The sequence below is a fragment of the Gopherus evgoodei genome, chromosome 8, assembly GCF_007399415.2.
Source record: "Gopherus evgoodei ecotype Sinaloan lineage chromosome 8, rGopEvg1_v1.p, whole genome shotgun sequence".
Lineage (NCBI taxonomy): Eukaryota > Metazoa > Chordata > Testudines > Testudinidae > Gopherus > Gopherus evgoodei.
This window is the reverse complement of record NC_044329.1, coordinates 7,635,678-7,654,850: the sequence shown is the minus strand read 5'-3', so window position 1 is coordinate 7,654,850 and position 19,173 is coordinate 7,635,678. Positions and strand designations below refer to the sequence as shown.

The 19,173-nt window shown below is 42.3% G+C and overlaps 1 protein-coding gene across 8 annotated transcripts in view; it reads right to left on the bottom strand.

Moving 5' to 3' along the window:
* The window catches only part of TBC1D9B (TBC1 domain family member 9B), a 46,759-nt gene that overhangs the window by 13,950 nt on the left and 13,636 nt on the right, over window positions 1-19,173 (bottom strand). For all 8 annotated transcript variants that reach the window (XM_030571868.1, XM_030571870.1, XM_030571874.1 and 5 more), the window contains 10 exons: window positions 18,283-18,541; window positions 17,191-17,398; window positions 14,724-14,936; window positions 13,272-13,433; window positions 12,271-12,421; window positions 11,548-11,762; window positions 10,632-10,749; window positions 9,375-9,660; window positions 7,383-7,512; window positions 764-862 (listed from right to left, as the gene is read on the bottom strand). In XM_030571868.1, coding sequence (XP_030427728.1) covers window positions 764-862; window positions 7,383-7,512; window positions 9,375-9,660; window positions 10,632-10,749; window positions 11,548-11,762; window positions 12,271-12,421; window positions 13,272-13,433; window positions 14,724-14,936; window positions 17,191-17,398; window positions 18,283-18,541 — 1,841 coding nt within the window. The remainder of the gene's footprint in view (window positions 1-763; window positions 863-7,382; window positions 7,513-9,374; window positions 9,661-10,631; window positions 10,750-11,547; window positions 11,763-12,270; window positions 12,422-13,271; window positions 13,434-14,723; window positions 14,937-17,190; window positions 17,399-18,282; window positions 18,542-19,173) is intronic.

Genomic DNA, 19,173 nt, shown 5'->3' with positions numbered 1-19,173 from the left:
TTGAACTGAAGGAAAACAGTCTCACATCTCTGAGTTGCTAGGACAGGAAGATGCCAGCAACTGCTAACACAGAGAAGAGCTGTACCTGCCTTGAATAAGGAGGGTAAACACAATAAAAAGCTATTCAAAGTTTTAAATGTTTCCTGCTCTGACTGCACTGTAATTGGAAGTGAAAACAAGTAACATCACCTCAGTGCCTTTGTTTCACTTTGTGGCTTTCCAATGCACCTATTATCAGACATCTATATCGGGTGCTACAGTGAGAGGGGCAAAGGGAACAGGTTTCACAACTGGCACAAATAGAAGAGTAAAGTGGCATTAAGATGCAGATGCTTCTCCTCTGCCCCAGTCCTCTGCGGGTTCCCAACATCATAGCACACACTCTGGGTGGGAAGGACATTAGTATCTTGCAACCCTCAAAGAACCAAGATGAAAAGTAACAAATACAGGCAGCTCTAACCAGTGGAAAGTGTTACAAGGCCTGTTGTGGTTCACACTGGCAATGATTTGCCTATAATTCTACCAGGATCATGTCTTAGCACTTCAACTGTTTCCTCTGCTTTTCAACCCAACTTGTTAGACTAGATCAATGAGAGCTAAACTGAAGTTATTCAAGTCACCAGATACATTTTCCACATTAACCATCATCCCTTTAGTCACCACATCCTGGGTTTGCTACAGAGCAGATTTTCAGAGGACTCAAAGCAAAATGTGCTGCATTAACATGCCAACTCGTAGCTCATTTAATCTGGGTGTTACATACCACGCTCCTCTTGGCTGTGTCCTCCAGGGACTGGATCACCTTCAATCTTTGCTTAAAGCGCATCTGCTCAATGTCATCTGCCCTCAAGTTGCTGAATTTCTATAGTAAGGAAGAAAAGCAATTGGGTTACCCCCATCTACCCATGAGACAAGTCCCACATTCACTGACATATTAATAGACAGCCTCTGTGCTGTTGAGGAGGAAGAAAGGCCCAGGGAACAAAGCAGTCAATGGGAGCAGAGGGAAACCTTCCCATAGTTGGGACCTTCCTTCCAGATGGTGCTGGGGTTGCCTCTCGCACTGAGGTTACCTCTCCGGGGGAGGGAACTCCAGTTGCTAGGAAAAGGCAGGTGTTAGTAATGGGAGATTCGATCATTAGAAACATAGATAGCTGGGTTTGTGACGACCGGGAGAACCGTATGGTGACTTGCCTGCCTGGTGCAAAGGTTGCGGATCTCTCGAGGCATCTAGACAGACTTATGTGTAGTGCTGGGGAGGAGCCGGTGGTCATGGTACATGTAGGTACCAATGACATAGGGAAGGGTAGGAGAGATGTCCTGGAAGCCAAATTTAGGCTGCTAGGGAAGAGACTGAAATCCAGGACCTCTATGGTTGCATTCTCAGAAATGCTCCCAGTTCCATGCTAAGGGCCAGGTAGGCAGGCAGAGCTTCAGAGACTCAATGTGTGGATGAGATGATGGTGTAGAGAGGAGAGGTTACGTTCATTAGGAACTGGGGAAACTTTTGGGATGGGGGAGCCTATACAGGAGAGATGGGCTCCACCTAAACCAAGGTGGAACCAGACTGCTGGTACTAAACATTAAAAAAGTTGTAGAGCAGTTTTTAAACTAGGAGATGGGGGAAAGCTGACTGCTGCAGAGGAGCATGTGGATCGGACACAAACTTCTCTTAGGGGAGAGTCTGATGATAGGGAATCTCCAGGTTATAGTCAGGAGCAGACGACGGAAGAGAATAATGTAAGGGCCGGATCAGATGATAAAAAGTCACATAAAAAAGAATCTGGCACATCAGATACGGGCAGGCAAATAAACAGGGACAAGTTTTTAAAGTGCTTGTACACAAATGCTAGAAGACTAAATAATAAGATGGGTGAACTAGAGTGCCTTGTGATAAAGGAGGATATTGATATAATAGGCATCACAGAAACCTGGTGGACTGAGGACAATCAATGGGACACAATCATTCTGGGGTACAAAATATATCGGAAGGACAGAACAGGTCGTGCAGGGGGAGGAGTGGCACTATATGTCAAAGAAAATGTAGATTCAATTGAAGTAAAAATCGTAAGCGAATCCACATATTCCATAGAATCGCTATGGATAGAAATTTCATGCTCTAATAAAAATATAACATTAGGGATCTATTATCGACCACCTGACCAGGACAGTAATAGTGATGATGAAATGCTAAAGGAAATTAGAGAGGCTATCAAAATTAAGAACTCAATAATAGCAGGCGATTTCAATTATCCCCATATTGACTGGGAACATTTCACTTCAGGACGAAATGCAGAGATAAAATTTCTCGATACTTTAAATGACTGCTTCATGGAGCAGCTGGTACGGGAAACCACAAGGGGAGAGGCAACGCTGGATTTAATCCTGAGTGGAGCGCAGGAGCTGGTCCAAGAGGTAGCTATAGCAGAACCGCTTGGAAATATTGACCATAATACAATAGCATTCAACATCCATGTGGGGGGAAAGAACACCTCAACAGCCCAACACTGTGGCATTTAATTTCAAAAGAGGGAACTAAACAAAAATGAGGGGGTTACTTAAACAAAAGTTAAAAGGTACAGTGACTAAAGTGAAACCCCTGCAAGTTGCATGGGCCCTTTTCAAAGACACCATAATAGAGGCCCAACTTCAATGTATACCCCAAATTAAGAAACACAGTAAAAGGACTAAATAAGAGCCACCGTGGCTTAACAACCATGTAAAAGAAGAAGTGAGAGATAAAAAGACTTCCTTTAAAAAGTGGAAGTCGAATCCTAGTGAGGTAAATAGAAAGGAGCACAAACACTGCCAGCTTAAGTGCAAGAGTGTAATAAGAAAAGCCAAAGAGGAGTTTGAAGAACGGCTAGCCAAAAACTCCAAAGGTAATAACAAAATGTTTTTTAAGTACATCAGAAGCAGGAAGCCTGCTAAGCAAACAGTGGGGCCCGTTGACAATTAAAATACAAAAGGAGTGCTTAAAGATGATAAAGTCATTGCGGAGAAACTAAATGGATTCTTTGCGTCAGTCTTCACGGCTGAGGATGTTAGGGAGATTCCCAAACCTGAGCCGGCATCTGTAGGTGACAAATCTGAGGAACTGTCACAGATTGAAGTGTCACTAGAGGAGGTTTTGGAATTAATTGATAAACTCAACATTAACAAGTCACCGAGACCAGATGGCATTCACCCAAGAGTTCTGAAAGAACTCAAATATGAAGTTGCAGAACTATAACTAAGGTTTGTAACCTGTCCTTTAAATCGGCTTCAGTACCCAATGACTGGAAGTTAGCTAATGTAACGCCAATATTTAAAAAGGGCTCTAGAGGTGATCCCAGCAATTACAGACCGGTAAGTCTAATGTCGGTACCGGGCAAATCAGTAGAAACAATAGTTAAGAATAAAATAGTCAGACACATAGAAAAACAAACTGTTGAGCAATAGTCAACATGGTTTCTGTAAAGGGAAATCATGTCTTACTAATCTATCAGAGTTCTCTGAAGGGGTCAACAAACATGTGGACAAGGGGGATCCAGTGGACATAGTGTACTTAGATTTCCAGAAAGCCTTTGACAAGGTCCCTCACCAAAGGCTCTTATGTAAATTAAGCTGTCATGGGATAAAAGGGAAGGTCCTTTCATGGATTGAGAACTGGTTAAAAGACAGGGAACAAAGGGTAGGAATAAATGGTAAATTCTCAGAATGGGGAGGGGTAACTAGTGGTGTTCCCCTGGGGTCAGTCCTAGGACCAATCCTATTCAATTTATTGGTAAATGATCTGGAGAAAGGGGTAAACAGTGAGGTGGCAAAGTCTGCAGATGATACTAAACTATTCAAGATAGTGAAGACCAAAGCAGATTGTGAAGAACTTCAAAAAGATCTCACAAAACTAAGTGATTGGGCAACAAAATGGCAAATGAAATTTAATGTGGATAAATGTAAAGTGATGCACATTGGAAAAAATAACCCCAACTATACATACAATAATATGGGGGCTAATTTAGCTACAACGAGTCAGGAAAAAGATCTTGGCATCATCGTGGATAGTTCTCTGAAGATGTCCACGCAGCGTGCAGAGGCGGTCAAAAAAGCAAACAAGATGTTAGGAATCATTAAAAAGGGGATAGAGAATATGACAGAGAATATCTTATTGCCCTTATATAAATCCATGGTACACCCACATCTCGAATACTGTGTACAGATGTGGTCTCCTCACCTCAAAAAAGATATTCTAGCGCTAGAAAAGGTTCAGAAAAGGGCAACTAAAATGATGAGGGGTTTGGAGAGGGTCGCATATGAGGAAAGATTAAAGAGGCTAGGACTCTTCAGCTTGGAAAAGAGGAGACTAAAGGGGGATGTGATAGAAGTATATAAAATCATGAGTGATGTAGAGAAAGTGGATAAGGAAAAGTTATTTACTTATTCCCATAATATAAGAACTAGGGGTCACCAAATGAAATTAATAGGTAGCAGGTTTAAAACAAATAAAAGGAAGTTCTTCTTCACACAGCGCACAGTCAACTTGTGGAACTCCTTACCTGAGGAGGTTGTGAAGGCTGGGACTATAACAATGTTTAAAAGGGAAGTGGATAAATTCGTGGTGGCTAAGTCCATAAATGGCTATTAGCCAGGAAGGGTAAAGAATGGTGTCCCTGGCCTCTGTTCATCAGAGGATGGAGATGGATGGCAGGAGAGAGATCACTTGATCCTTGCCTGTTAGCTCCACTCCCTCTGGGGCACCTGACGTTGGCTACTGTCGGTAGACAGATACTGGGCTAGATGGACCTTTGGTCTGACCTGGTACGGCCGTTCTTATGTTCTTATGACATATTGTTCAGCAAATCAGGAATCACCTTAGAAGTGGCCTGAAAGGGAAAAAATGCCTTTTTGTCAATAAAGATGGTCTGCTAAGACTCTTTTGTTAGTGGTGGGTGGGAAGTATAAGAACATGTGATGAGATGTGCTAGCACTCATTAGGAATCCACGTTCAAATTGAGTGATGTACCTATAAGGAGGCTGGGCTTTTTCTCAACAGAACTAATCAGACAAGTAAAATGATTTGGATGATGCTGTTTTAACAAGGAAGGAAAAAGAAGGAATGAACAGTCAGAAAGAGTAGTGCTTTGAAGAAAGAGAGTGCAATGACAGAAACAGAATTTCTTTGAGCAGACAAACAGACACAAATTAGTGAGAAACCGAGATTAGAAAGCAATGTAAGGTGCATGGGAAGAATAGCATAAGGATGAGCTGAAGGGAGAGGGAAAGGATAATGACAGAAGACAGAGAGAAAGAGAGTAGCAGAGAAAAGAAATCCACCTGAATAACTAAGTCTTTTCCCAATTTTCCTCATTGCATTGAGGGAGAAGATGTGTCAAGTGTGCACTGATGATTGCCCTGGTAATTAAACATAAAAATAAGCTATTTTCTCCCATGCAAATATACTGTTGTCATCATCCATGAACAGTTACTTCTGGAAAGTGTAGTTGGGAACCAGGGAGAACTCCTCCTATTTCTGTAATATGGCATATTGTATTTGTCATAAACAGATAAGTAAGAGTTAATAAAACAGAAGTACTTCATATCTCTTTTGCCTGTAAAGGGTTAACAAGATCAGTGAGCCTGGCTGTCACCTGACCAGAGGACCAATCAGGGGACAGGATACTTTCAAGTCTTGAGGGAGGGAAGTTTTTGTGTGTGCTGTTAGATTTTGGTTGTTCTCTCTGGGTTCTGAGAGTGACCAGACGTGCAATCAGATTTCTCTCCAATCTTTTTGATACAGTCTCTTATATGTCCAGAATAGTGAGTAGTAGGTAGATAAGGCAAGTTAGGCTTATGTTTGTTTTCTTTATTTGCAAATGTGTATTTGGCTGGAAGGAGTTCAAATTTGTATTTTGCTGAAAGGATTTTAATCTGTACTTGTATACTTAGGCTGGGAGGGTATTCCCAGTGTCTATAGCTGAAAGACCCTGTACCTATTCCATTTTACATTTACAAAGATAATTTTTACTGTTTTTTTCTCTTTAATTAAAAGTTTCTTGTTTTAAGAACCTGATTGTTTTTTTATTCTGGTGTGAGACCCCAGGGGACACGATCTGGATTCACCAGGGAACTGGTGGAGAGAAAGGAGGGAAGGGGGAGAGAGAGGTTCATTTCTCTCTGTGTTAGGATTACTTTCTCTCTCAGGGACAGTCTGGGAGGGGAAGAGAGAGAAGGAGGGGGGGAAGGTGAATTTTCCTCTCTGTTTAAGATTCAAGGAGTTTGAATCACAGTGATCTTCCAGGATAACCCAGGGAGGGGAAGCCTGGGAGAGGCAACGCTGAGGAAAAGGGTTTACTTTCCTTGTGTTAAGATCCAGAGGGTCTGGGTCTTGGGGGTCCCCGGGCAAGGTTTTGGGGGGGACCAGAGTGTACCAGACACTGGAATTCCGCTTGGTGGCAGCGTTACAAGTACTAAGCTGGTAATTGAGCTTAGAGGAATTCATGCTGGTACCCCATCGTTTGGATGCTAAGGTTCAGAGTGGGGAATTATACCATGACAGTATTCATGGCTGCTGCTGCCACCACTCCCAGGTTAGGAGACTTCAAGTCATCCAGCTTTCATCACAACACAGACACCGCAGAATAGGATTCATGGGCATGCCAAACCTGGCACTGTGAGTTTGGTGCAGATACATTACTTACAACTCTCCAAAAGTTTATCCCCCAAATATTCCTTTTTCATTCCAATATTCAGTAATTACGTTACCTCCACAATTCCCTGGCATTGGCTAACCACATATGCAAAATAACAGTCTAAAGCTTTTCTCCACAGAGTGGAGGGAATCTCTGACCTATCAGCTTTAGTAGGCACTGAGAATCAATTTTCAATTTTAGTTAGCATGGTGGGTGAAATTTCATGGAATCTGAAAAGAAGAACAACAGAGTTGAAGTCCCCTCATATTTAACATGAAGACTAGTAGCCCTCTCCTGCATTCCTTGCATAATCCATATTCCTAGGCTTTGTCTACACCACAGGGAAAATTCGATCTAAGCTCCGCAATTTGAGCTATGTGAATAGCGTAATTTAAATCAACATAGCTTAGATCTACCTAGTGTAGGGTCCACACTAAGTGATGTCAACAGGAGAGCGTCTCCCGTCGACTCCCCCTGCTCTTCTTGATCCAGTGGAGTACAGGAGTCACCGGGAGTGCAATCTGTGGTTGATTTAGTGGGTCTTCATTGGACCCGCTAAATTGACCGCCAACGCATCGATCGCTGTAGCATCAATCCTCTGTTAAGTGTAGACAAGCCCCTAGTAAAGCCAATGAGTCTTGGCTGCACAAGGAATTCAGGACTGGGCCTTATGCGGCAAAGATCACTCAAGTAAATATTAATCTCGTCACTGACCTCATAAGATGTTCTGATGAGTTCAAAGATGTCAATTTCAAGCGGTGGCTCATCTCCACTTGTGAGTAAAGCATGCAGGTGTGGAATAGGTGGGGAAATACTTTGTCGATTAATTACATTGTCTAGGTACCTGTGGGGATAAACAGAGAACAAAGGCAGGGCTCTGGGTTAACACAATCTCAAGAATTAACAAAAAAGCAAGTAAGATCTTAAACATACTATTTCCATTTCCTTTGGACAGTCAATCTCATTGGCTGGAATAATTTATTTCTTTCCAGCGAGCCTGCCTAGCTCCACTAATGTCTCTTTAACTCTAGTACAATCAGTTTTCATTTCATTCTTCAGAGCACATGTTTTTAATGAAGTTTCAGAAAAATAAGGTGCAGGTGGTGGCATGTTTGAATTGATCAACATTTCACTTTGCTACAGGAAGCCTTCTTACATTTGCTACATTACAGAAAGATTTGCCTCACCAGGTTTTAGGAGACTCCTTCCATTAGAAGCTGCTACTGACAGTGAATCAGAATTCTCCCTAGATTTGGTACCAGAAACCCTTCAGATTTCAAATTCAAGCTAGACAGCAGGGATGCATCAAGACAGGATGGGCTTTGGGAAATATGATGGAACTCTTCAGACTTTAGCTTTCTATCGTGAGACCCAATTTTTTGGATGCACTAGAAGAAAGTCAACTGAACACTTTTGGATTCCTGAGGGTAGGACAGAATGGGTCTCTCTTTGTAGTGTGATGCTGTATGATTGAATATGACTATTTATATAATTGCTATTGCCATTGTTATACAATTGCAACAAATCTTTTACAAAGTATGTCATGTAAGGTATCAATGGAAAAATTATGATTTGCTAAGTTATGATTATCCTGTTTACATGCGAGTATCATTTTTGTATCTGAAGTTATGAATATTGGCTATGCATTGGCATCATACATATGTGTTGTATTCCTGGGTAACACCCACCAGGTAAAACTTACATTAAGGCCAAACAGCCATGTATTAATGGCCCATCAAGGACATGTAGCTCTCCCAATGGGCCATAGAAGAAACTCACTCTGCCCAGGTAGCTCTTTCTGTGGACACCTCAGCAAGAATACAGGCAATGGTTACCTCAAGAGTCATCAAGACATGTAATGACATATGATATGCTCATGTGACCCTGGACTCCATCTTCGGCCAGTAACTTTCCACAGAGAGAGTAAATTTCCAGGCACATGGCAAAGGAGATCAAAGACCCCTGAGCTATTTCCATTTTGCCTCTTTCCTGCCTTGATTCTCTGGACTGTGGATTTACAACTAAAAGGAGCATTTTGAACTATGGACTGAAGACCTTCCAATCTTTCAGAAGTTATCAGAGAAATTTTACAAACCAGCAGTCTATTCCATCACTGCTACAAACCTGATATAAGGATTTTGCAATTATTTGTATGTACAAGATCAATTAATATTAAAAACTTTCTTCTTTTTCTCTTTTATTATTAAACCTTTAGTTTTATTTAATAAAGGATTGGCATCAGTGTGATTATTGAGTTGAAAGATCTGAGTTATATATTGACCTGCCTAAATGGCTGATTTCTCGGGATTAGAAGAATCCTGTATTTGATTAAATTGGTTTTCAGTAACTACTCATCAGACAGTGTCTGGGAGGGGAGACAAGAGATGGAATGCCTAAGGAGGTTGAATTTTTGACTTCCTGTTAACGAGTGTGGTGAGACAGAAGTTTACTTTTATTCTGGATTTTTATAATCTAATGTTAGAATAAACAGCAGTTTGGGGTGAGTCTGCCTTATTTCTCAGTTTGTCCTGAATTTGGCATCCTCAGCTGTGACCCACTGAGACACAGTGACATCTAGTAAAGACAGTTCGAACTGCTAAGCAATGAAGATTGTGAGAGCATGAAAAATATTAAGGATTTTACACCAGAGTGGAAGGGCGAGTACCCGCCGTTCATTTAATTATAAAGAAGAGTAACGAGGGCTACCTGCCCAGGACAGTCATGGCTTCGCCTTCATCACAGCAGTTTAGCAGCTTCTCCATGTTGGCATCCAGGATGGCCAGAGACACCTGCAAGATAAGCTTGATACCCTCGTAGAAGAAGCAGTCAACAATGACCACAGCACTCTCAAAGGGCATGACGCTGAGGAAGAGGGTGAGGAACCAGGAGAGAGAAATGGTGGAAATCACTCCCAGCTCCTGCATCTTCTCTGACAGCTGTGGAAGGTAGTCTCGTGTGAGCTCCTCAAAAATGCCTTGGTCCACTAATGCACCTGAAAAGACAAGGGGGAAGTGACAATTAGGTATCACAGGACTGAGCACAAGGTAATGTAAATCTATGCTAGTTGGATAAATATTGATTCTAGTCACAAACCAGCCAGTTTTCAACAGAACTGAAATCAAGTAAGGTTTGGTCATATGTATTTCCTGGTTCCCTCTTTAATATAACTGAAGAATTCTGCATACACATGTGAATATCATGTGATCTGCTACTGTAGAGCCTGGGTGAGCAAGTCATTAATTCATCTGTACACCCCACCAGACAAAAGAGCGGTGGGGTGAATGATTATTATTCTAAAAAATAACGTCATGGAAGCAGAGAGATTAAAATTGAAGAACTGGGTGGGACAGTCGCTTACAGCACATACTTTAGTGCTTTTATCCAGTCTAATTTTAGAAGTGCCAAGCAATGGGGTTCCACAACTTCCCTTGGGAGATTATTCTACAACTGAACTGATCTCACAATGAGGAAGTATTTGATAGCCTAATTTTTTTTTCTAATTTCATCCCATCATTCCTATTTATACCCCCGTGTACCAACCTAAATAACTCCTGCCACCATTCCTTTGTGTTTACACTCTTCAAATACTTGGTAGACTGTTATGGCCTTCCCCACCCTCTAGCCATGTACACATATAGCTCTTTTAAATCTTTCCCTGTAAGTCTAGCCCTCCAGCTCCCTCCCATTTCTGATTCTCTTTTCTGTCTTCCCTCCAATTAATAGCTGTCTGGTCCTGAAGGGTTAAGAACTGAATTATCCCAGGGAGAATAACTGGATATTTAGAATTTGCAGGAAATTCTTTACACATCACTAATGAGGACAAAGCTTTCATCGGCTCAAGTCCCACACTCTTTCAAATGCGCTGTGGTTAATGGTCTGTTAATAAATACGACTGTCCTTCTTTCCTGCTGATTGTATAGTAGAAGGAAATGCCAGCCCCCATGATGAATTTGATAGACTCACCCACTACCCTGGAATTGTAGTAATCTGGCAGCATCCGCTCACACAAGGCCACCAGGAGCCAGAAAGCCTCTTCCTCATTGCAGTACAGCAACAGTACCGATGTCACGATGTTCATGGCCTACAAGCAGATAGAGTGACACAAACATGCATGGAGAGGAAAATACCACATTAGCTGAGGATGTTCAGGAAGGTAATGGGACACTATAAATGTGAGATAAATGTGGTTAAAATACTATGCTCCTATGGATAAGGTAGGGGACTGGGAGTCAGAAGATCTATTTCTGTTTCCAGCTAAGCACTCTAGGCCTCAGCTCCTGCAGCTGTGAAATGGGGATAACTCCACGCATCCTTGTAAAGCACTCTGATCCATGGATGCAAAGTATTAGTATTAATTAACCAGGCTACTAAAAACCTTGAAAATGGTATTTATACTGAAAATGCAGAGAATAGAGCAGTGTGAAGGGGGCTGTAAATATCCAAAAGATACACGAAACTACTCAGTTTCTACATACTCTGGATATTCTATAGCAGTTTACAAATTAATGAATTTGATGCAGGCTGTGCACGGTCAATACAGCTGTCTTCATAATCTCAGCCAGTTCTCATGCACTACTTAGGAAACTAGAAGGTGCTTTTACTGAGTAAGGAAAAGTTAGCCAGGACACTGGGCCTCTCCCCAGTCTAATAAAATATTCTGTGGCTCACAGTCACTAGAGATAGGCTGAACAAAGTGATTTATCATCACATCCAAAGGACACTTACAGTTTTACAATGCAGCAGCCTCTGCCTTATTGTTAGAGTACAAGGGCATCATCAAGGAGGATCCCAAATTGCAGTATGAAATGTCTTTAAAATGGGGGGTTGGCTCTCAGTAATGTCCAAAATGTGGGGTGGCTAATTTATACTCCCCTCTTACCTGACAGTAGCCGATTGTGGGGTTTCGGAATGCGTAAGCTGTCAGGACCCTCCGAAGGGCAGCGATCCCCAACTCATTCTGAAAGGCAGGGTGCTCTGGCATGGAACGGTGCAGGTCTCGCTCAATTTCCTCTGTGGCAAGGCTGTATTTCCCCATTGACTTTTCCACCAGCTCTGCATAGTACCCAGGAAGCGTCACCATCTCATTCCAGGCCCCTACAATGACAAAGGCATTGCTTCACTCGCTTGTTCCCAAAGTTTCAGTGAAGGGGCAGATAGGGGATGGTACACAGACTCAAATGAATACAAGCAGATCTCAAGGTTCAGAAACAAATCTGCAGTTAAATCAGATAATTCCCCAGCTTCTGAGAGTCACAATCCTGACAAAGATTACTATGTATCACCTGGGAGAAGAGGGAATTTAGAATATCCTGTCACTATACTGTCATTCAATCCTAACAGGCAACAGATCATAATCTCTTCAGAAAGCACCTGCTGGTATATTGCATACAAATTGTGAGAGAAATTGGGTCTCTCTAAAGCTTCATGCAGATGGAGTACACCTGGGAGTACATGATTAACTTAGAAATAAATGTGATCCATTTAGATATGACCATTTAACTCTCCTAACTTCGGAAATTTGCAGAGGGCCTGATATTTGTTAACTGCAGAAGGGCTACCCGTTAACTGGGAACTGTCTTAAATGTACAGTAGAGCCTTTTACCTGAGAACAAGAGCCACAACTCTCCACGAAGATTCTCTGGGATCCCTTTTAGTACCAGTTCACGGGTCTTGGCTGTGCGATACATACACATTCCTCGCCCATACTCAAAGAAATGAATATTCCATGACTCTTCCTTCATTTTCTCCTTTGCCTAAAAGGGAAAAACAAACAGAGCCATTTGGATGGATTAAAGCATTTTCATCAAGTTCACCTAAAGAATGGGAGGTTTCATAATACTCAAGCCTGTACTTGACAAAGGAAATACAGTGCCACATTTAAACTGTTCCTTCTTTCTTACTCTATGATGTGCTACATTCACTATGTACATAATTTATGAACAATTGATCATCTGTATCAAGTTTCTAAGTATCCACTGCCAAAATGTGCAAGCAAGTAGGTTGAAACGTGACATTGACACAGCTTTTACTTGAATAAAAAGAGGCACCAGTTGAGGAGGTGATGGATGGCACTGCAGTCATGACACATCACCCTTCATCTCAAAGATCTGATTTTAAAAAGATCACAAGTGAAATGAGTTTGGTGGCCTCAATCAACATTTAATGTCTCATCTACAACACAAATGTAACCAACTCAGGGCGTTCTCTTACTACATGGTTAAAATTACCACGTCCCCGTACCCAGGCTAAAGCTCTTGGAAATCTCAAGTGAAAGCGAAACTGACTCAATGTGTACTTGTCAATATCGCAAAAGCACAAGAATTTAGCACAATTGGTAGTCTTTGCTCAAGTGGCCCACGACTGGAAAATCAAGATAGTGCTTGGGTTACAGCTAAGATGCATTTCCAGAGCTGTATGGGAGCCTAGCAATGGAACTGCGGCTGGTGACACAGGTCAGTGGGGAGATGCACTGATGGAGCTTTGGAGTATAGAATGAAGAACGAGGAAGCTTTCGCTATCCCTGCCTGTTCTAGTCAGCACTTCACTTTAACACCAAACTCATTGCAATAGTTGTTTTACATTATATGTAAGCAGCTTGCATACCCCTTTGGGTCCCAAGAGCTCCTCGGAGTCTCTCCTGAAGAGTTTGAGTAGCCCCTGGGAGGCCGTTGGCACCTCCCCTGCACAGAAGCTGACAAACTGGTTGGTGAGAGTAGAGGTTGGACTGACTGTAGGTGGACTGCAGGAAGAGAGCTCTGGAAACTCCTGAAGAACAAAAATATATAATCTGAAAAAAAGCATAAAAAGCTTCTACTGTTTATTTTGCAAGCGCATTCTGTGTGGTCAAATACTACACTGAAGACCTCTCTACAATACATGCTGACTTCTCCCTGTGGCCTAACCAATACACTGCAACCCAGCCCTTGCAGAATTGCTGCCTAGACTAAAAAGGAGCTCAGTCTCCAAGCCCACTCTATATTTCCGCTTTCTACCCAGACTAACAAAGGTGCCAGCTGTGATGTGGACACCTGCCAACAAAGATTAGATGGAGATGGCCAACAGGCTACCGAACAGTAGTAATGCCACTTCTGGCCACTAACCTAAAAGTAAAAACTTCTGTATCTCATTACTAGTCCCTAGAGCTATCCATTACTTAGCTTTAAGAACTATTCTATGATCTTTACCCATAATCCATGAATGTATTAAGATTTATTGTCTTGTGCATCCTTAGGAGACCTATTGGGCCACATCCTCTGCTGTAACAATGAGGAGTCCGGCAGCACCTTAAAGACTAACAGATCGGGTAGTCTTTAAGGTGTCACCAGACTCCTCATTGTTTGCGTGGATACGGACTAACACGGCTACCCCTCTGATCCTCTGCTGTATCCAGATCTCACTGACTGTAACAAATAGGAGTCACTAGAGGCTGCTCCAAACTCTGCCAGCTGGGGATTACCAGAGCATATTTAGCACTGGCCACTTCCCTTGCCCACCCTGACATGTCCCCCACATCAGGGGTTGTGGAAAGGGACGCTTTACAGTTCCTGGGGACTTGCTGAAGGTATCCCTGGCACGGGATTTAGGTTTCTGCTCGCTTTACACTGATTGACTGTGCAGAAGGGCACAGGGGACCAGAGAATCTAGTCTGATATTTCAGCCTCTCTCTCTCTTCCCCTGCCTTTCAAAGCAATAGATGCTGCCTACTTCCTTTCCCCTTGCCAACAGCACTCCCCCAGTATAAACACCATTTTCTCTGTGAGGCTCAGGCTTGCAGGAACTAGCTTTCTTTATCCTGAGAAATTATAATTCAACTCTAACCAATGAAATGAGTAACTTCCCTACTCTGCAGAGAATGGTGACACAAATGAGAAATTGATGTAAATAGGTCTTATTCCTACTGTTCCTCTTTATAAAGACCTGAAATGTCTGAGCTTAGTCAGCCTCCAGCTTTCAGAGTAGCAGTCTGATAGGAAGACGCCATTTGCTGGAGTAGACAATGCAACAAACATCTCTTTGGAAAGGTGGAAAGCCCCCTCCAGAACTCTGCCCTAGTACCTCACATCCAGTGTCATTGAAGCTCCCCTTCCACTTTCTGCCAGAGCCATCCGATTTCTTTGATGGCGTTCTCTGCAAAAAGTCAGAGATTCTCTGTACCAGGAAATCTCGGTCCTTCAGGTTGGCGAAGAGGAAGGTCATTTTACTTTTGGTGCTGATGGAGAGAGGGCGGGGCAAGACACTGGAGCTGTCTGCTTTCTCAACAACTGCCACCTGGAAAAGACAGTCACAGGCAATTTGAATATAGCAGGATTCCATCATTTCCATGTGATCATTAAAAGGGACTCCGAGATGCAGGGCCAAATTTAACTTACTATAAAACATTTATAACCTGGATTATCCTTCCGGTATTAATTTTTGCCAACACATCAATTCCATCATCAAGACATTTAATGAGACACATGCAAGCTGGTCGCAGCCAGCAGCCTCTGCTGTAGCTGATGTGGTTTTTACAGGAATGATAGTGGTGGCTGGTGTGGAAAGAAGGGGGAGAAAACTGATGGAGTACCCCCACAAAGAGGAATTTACTTTGCTTTTTAAACACCTGCTTCCTCATGCCTGCCATGTGCTCTGGTTTATACAGAAAGATCAGAGGGCTTTCCTCAGCTGAAGGACAGACTTTTCACTGCCCTCCATCAAGATGCTGAGTCCCCTTTTAAATTGAAAGAATAAAAACATAAGCAATGTGAATAAGATTTTACCTTTTTTCCTATTCACAAAATTGAGCGTATAAACAAAATAAGAAAATACAAGAGCTTGTTTAAAAAGATGCTATTTTTCTAGAATAGGAGAGAAAATGCCAAGGCAGAAAGGTGTGCTCACCTGCACTGTGTGCAGACAGCTGTGCCTGATTCTCTAACAGTAGCCTATCTCCACTACTACAGAACAGAGCAAGACACCCTGAAAGCTTTTTTTTTTCAGAAGAGCTACACAATAAATATTTTGTTGTTGTTCCCCCTTCCTTCTGGTACAGGTAGTTAACAAGTGCTATTGAAGGAGCTGACCAGATTTAATTAATGATGGCACACAAGCAAAATGCATTTCAGCTTAATTAAAAATAGAAGAAAAAAAATCTGTTTGCCAAATGGGAATGGACAAGGTAGCACAGGGGAAAATGTTACATTCAAGCTGCTAAGAGGTCTTTCTTTTACAAGCAGGAGACAAAAAACAAAATCTAAAATGTAAAAAAACCAAAACCCAAAGCACCAGAAAGCCAACAGTCACAATGTCATAGAATCATAGGGTTGGAAGGGACCTCAGGAGGTCATCCAGTCCAACCCTCTGCTCCAAGCAGGACCAATCCTCACACAGAATTTTACCTCCGTTCCCTAAATGGCCTCCTCAAGGACTGAACCCACAACCCTGGGTTTAGGAGGCTGATGCTCAAACCACTGAGCTATCCCCTCCACAGACTTTGTTAAACACTGAAAGTTTGACTTGTCTCTCTTTGTTTTCTACCTTTGCTTCCTTCCCTGTTACTCAGGTTTTGGAGACAGATTTCTCTTTCAATAGGAATAGATTTCAGTCTTTTGCTAGAATCATTGCCCATTACGAAAGAATCCCCCAATACCTAAATAAACTGCCATTTCTTTTGAACCCGTTTGGGAATCATTAGGTAGATAGATAAGAAGACAAAATACATCATATTGCCTCTCTCTAAATCCATGGAATGCCCACATCTTGAATACTGTGTGCAGATGTGATCACCTCATCTCAAAAGAGATAAACTGGAATTAGAAAAGGTACAGAAAAGGGCAACAAAAAATATTAGGGTTATGGAACTGCTTCCATATGTGGAGATACTAATAAGAATGGGACTTTTCAGCTTGGAAAAGAGATAACTAAGAGGGGATATGATTGAGGTCTATAAAATTATGACTGGTATGGAGAAAGTAAATAAGGAAGTGTTATTTACTCCTCATAACACAAGAATCAGGGGTCACCAAATTAAATTTATAGGCAGCAGGTTTAAAACAAACAAAATGAAGTATTTCTTCACAAGTCTCTCGCAGTCGACCTGTGGAGCTCTTTGCCAGAGGATGTTGTGAAGGCCAAGACTATAATAGGGTTTAAAAAAAGAACTAGTTAAATTCATGGAGGATAGCTCCATCAATGGCTATGAGCCAAGATGACCAGGGATGCAAAACATGCTCTGAGGTGTCCTTAGCCTCTGTTTGCCAGACGCTGGGAATGAGCGACAGGGGATGGATCACTTGATGATTCCCTTTTCTGTTCATTCCCTTTGAAGCACCTGTCATTGGCCACTGTTGGAAGACAGGATACTGGGCTAGATGGACCTTTGGTCTGACCCAGTATGGCTTTTCTTATGTTCTTAGCCTATGGATTAACCTACTGTGGTCAAGAGTCAGGATTCACAACATGTAAGCACCAGAAACACCCAAAAGCTAAAGACCAAAAGCTTGAAGTCCTGATGGATAAGTGGCTTTTCATTCTAACAGGTTCCCACCTCCCTGAGTGGAATGATGAGGTGACAGGCCTCCTCTGCCTTGCTGGCAAAACAGATGTAATTGCTGGAAACAAACATCTGGCCAGGGATGTGCATCTTGTTAAATGGAGTCCACAAGGTGCAGTCTGTATGTCCATCCAGGCGTTCATCCTTGGGCAGCCGGAAGGTGGCACGGTACCAATCACTTTTGGCTCGAGCATCCAGATCTCTGGGGGGAAAAAAGAGAGAAAGGTAATCCCCACACTGAGAGGCATGAATGGCCTCACCCTCCATCCTCAAAATCCTAAGAAGGAAACACCACAACCAAAGGTTCATTCCAGCCACAGCGTGCAGGAATGCCTCTCATCTTCTCACTGTTCACTTTTCAAACTGAGATATATCACAACACCCACACATTCTCTGGAGCACAAGTACTTAAAAGATAAAACAAGGTTTCTCTCGCGTGCATCTCATAAACATAAAATATACCTTACTCTCGCAGATAAATACTTTGAGGGAAATCACCACAAGGTTGAAACAGATGGATTTAAATGACTGTGCAACCTTCCATCCCAAAACAGTGGTACTATTAAAATTTGCATAATATTTTGAAGATGTAAAATGCTAGAAGTGTATTATGATTTTTTAAAAGACCCTCACCTTTTAATAAAAGGAGATCAAAGCAGAGGATTGGGGGGAAATATAGGGATCCTGAAAGCATGCTTCTAAATAGTTGCACTTGGGGAAGGCATGCATTACTGTACCAAAGCAGAAGGTATTGTAGATTAAGTCATCTCCAACAGAAACAAATTCTGCTTACATGATTATTTTCAGATAGGGATCATTGAAAGTTCAGTCTATGCCTTCATGCACATGGGGAAAACTGAACTTGTCTAAAAAATAGATGAATGGTACTCAGGACAAAAACAAGCATAAGTACAAGGGGGGAATGTCAGAGATTATCTAGCACCTAAAGTAATCAAGCCTTGATTCAGATTTGGGCCTAGGTGCTAATCAATATCAATATTACCAAATAATGTACACCTATTCTTTGACTTTCCTGCTCCCCCGACTTCCCTTGTCCCCATTTCCACTGCTGGAAGAGACACACACCTTTTGAGTGCAGAGATGTTCTTTAGAGGCTTGCTGGGCTTGGGAAGGGACTTGTCCTCCAGGAAGCCCTCGTTGTCCAATAGCTGTCGCATGGCGATATTAGCCAGCTGTTCCATCAGCTTGAAGGTCTCATTGATGTTGAGGAACATGGAGAAGTAAAGTTCGCTATCCCTGGTACTCACTTTAATGCACTCAGGGAACAGCAGTGTGGCGTTTTTTTCCAGCTGTGTCACGTCCACCCACTGGACTACCAGGGTCACTAAGGAAGCACCCAAAGTAAACCCACCAATTACAATGTGATGCAAAACACACACAGCCAATAGGAAAAGAGTCAAAGTAGCAAGCAAGACTTGCTATTTCTTTTCCTATTGTTGGGCAATTTATTTTTCTTCCCAAGTGCTTCACCATAAAGGAAGCACCGTCTGAGAATAACTGGTCTATGAAACAATACTGGATCCCACCTGAATATTGCTGAATCAGTGCATACTCCTAATTAAATCCTCAGGTTTTCATATCTCATCCATAGCAGATAACTATGGACAATGGAATAACTCCTGAGACAAATGCCATCAAGATCTGAAACCTCCAATAAAGAACCCCAAACAGGACTACATTAATGCGAATGAGGAACCTTTCAGTTTTCGCTCTCAGCATCCACTTGGGGGAGTTACAGTGCAGCACTTCTATGTGCACTGTTCACACCCCCATATTCTGAACTGCAGGGCAGTGCAGACTTAGCCACAGGCTTCTATATCACTTTAGGTGCTTCTGAGAATTCTACCCATAAAGTCACGAGAAAGCTAGATGACAAGTGTAAGTGGAACCTGAAGGCTGTGTGCTGGGGCTAAAAAGAGGATTTCCATGGGGAAAAAAAAATTAAAACAGCCAAAA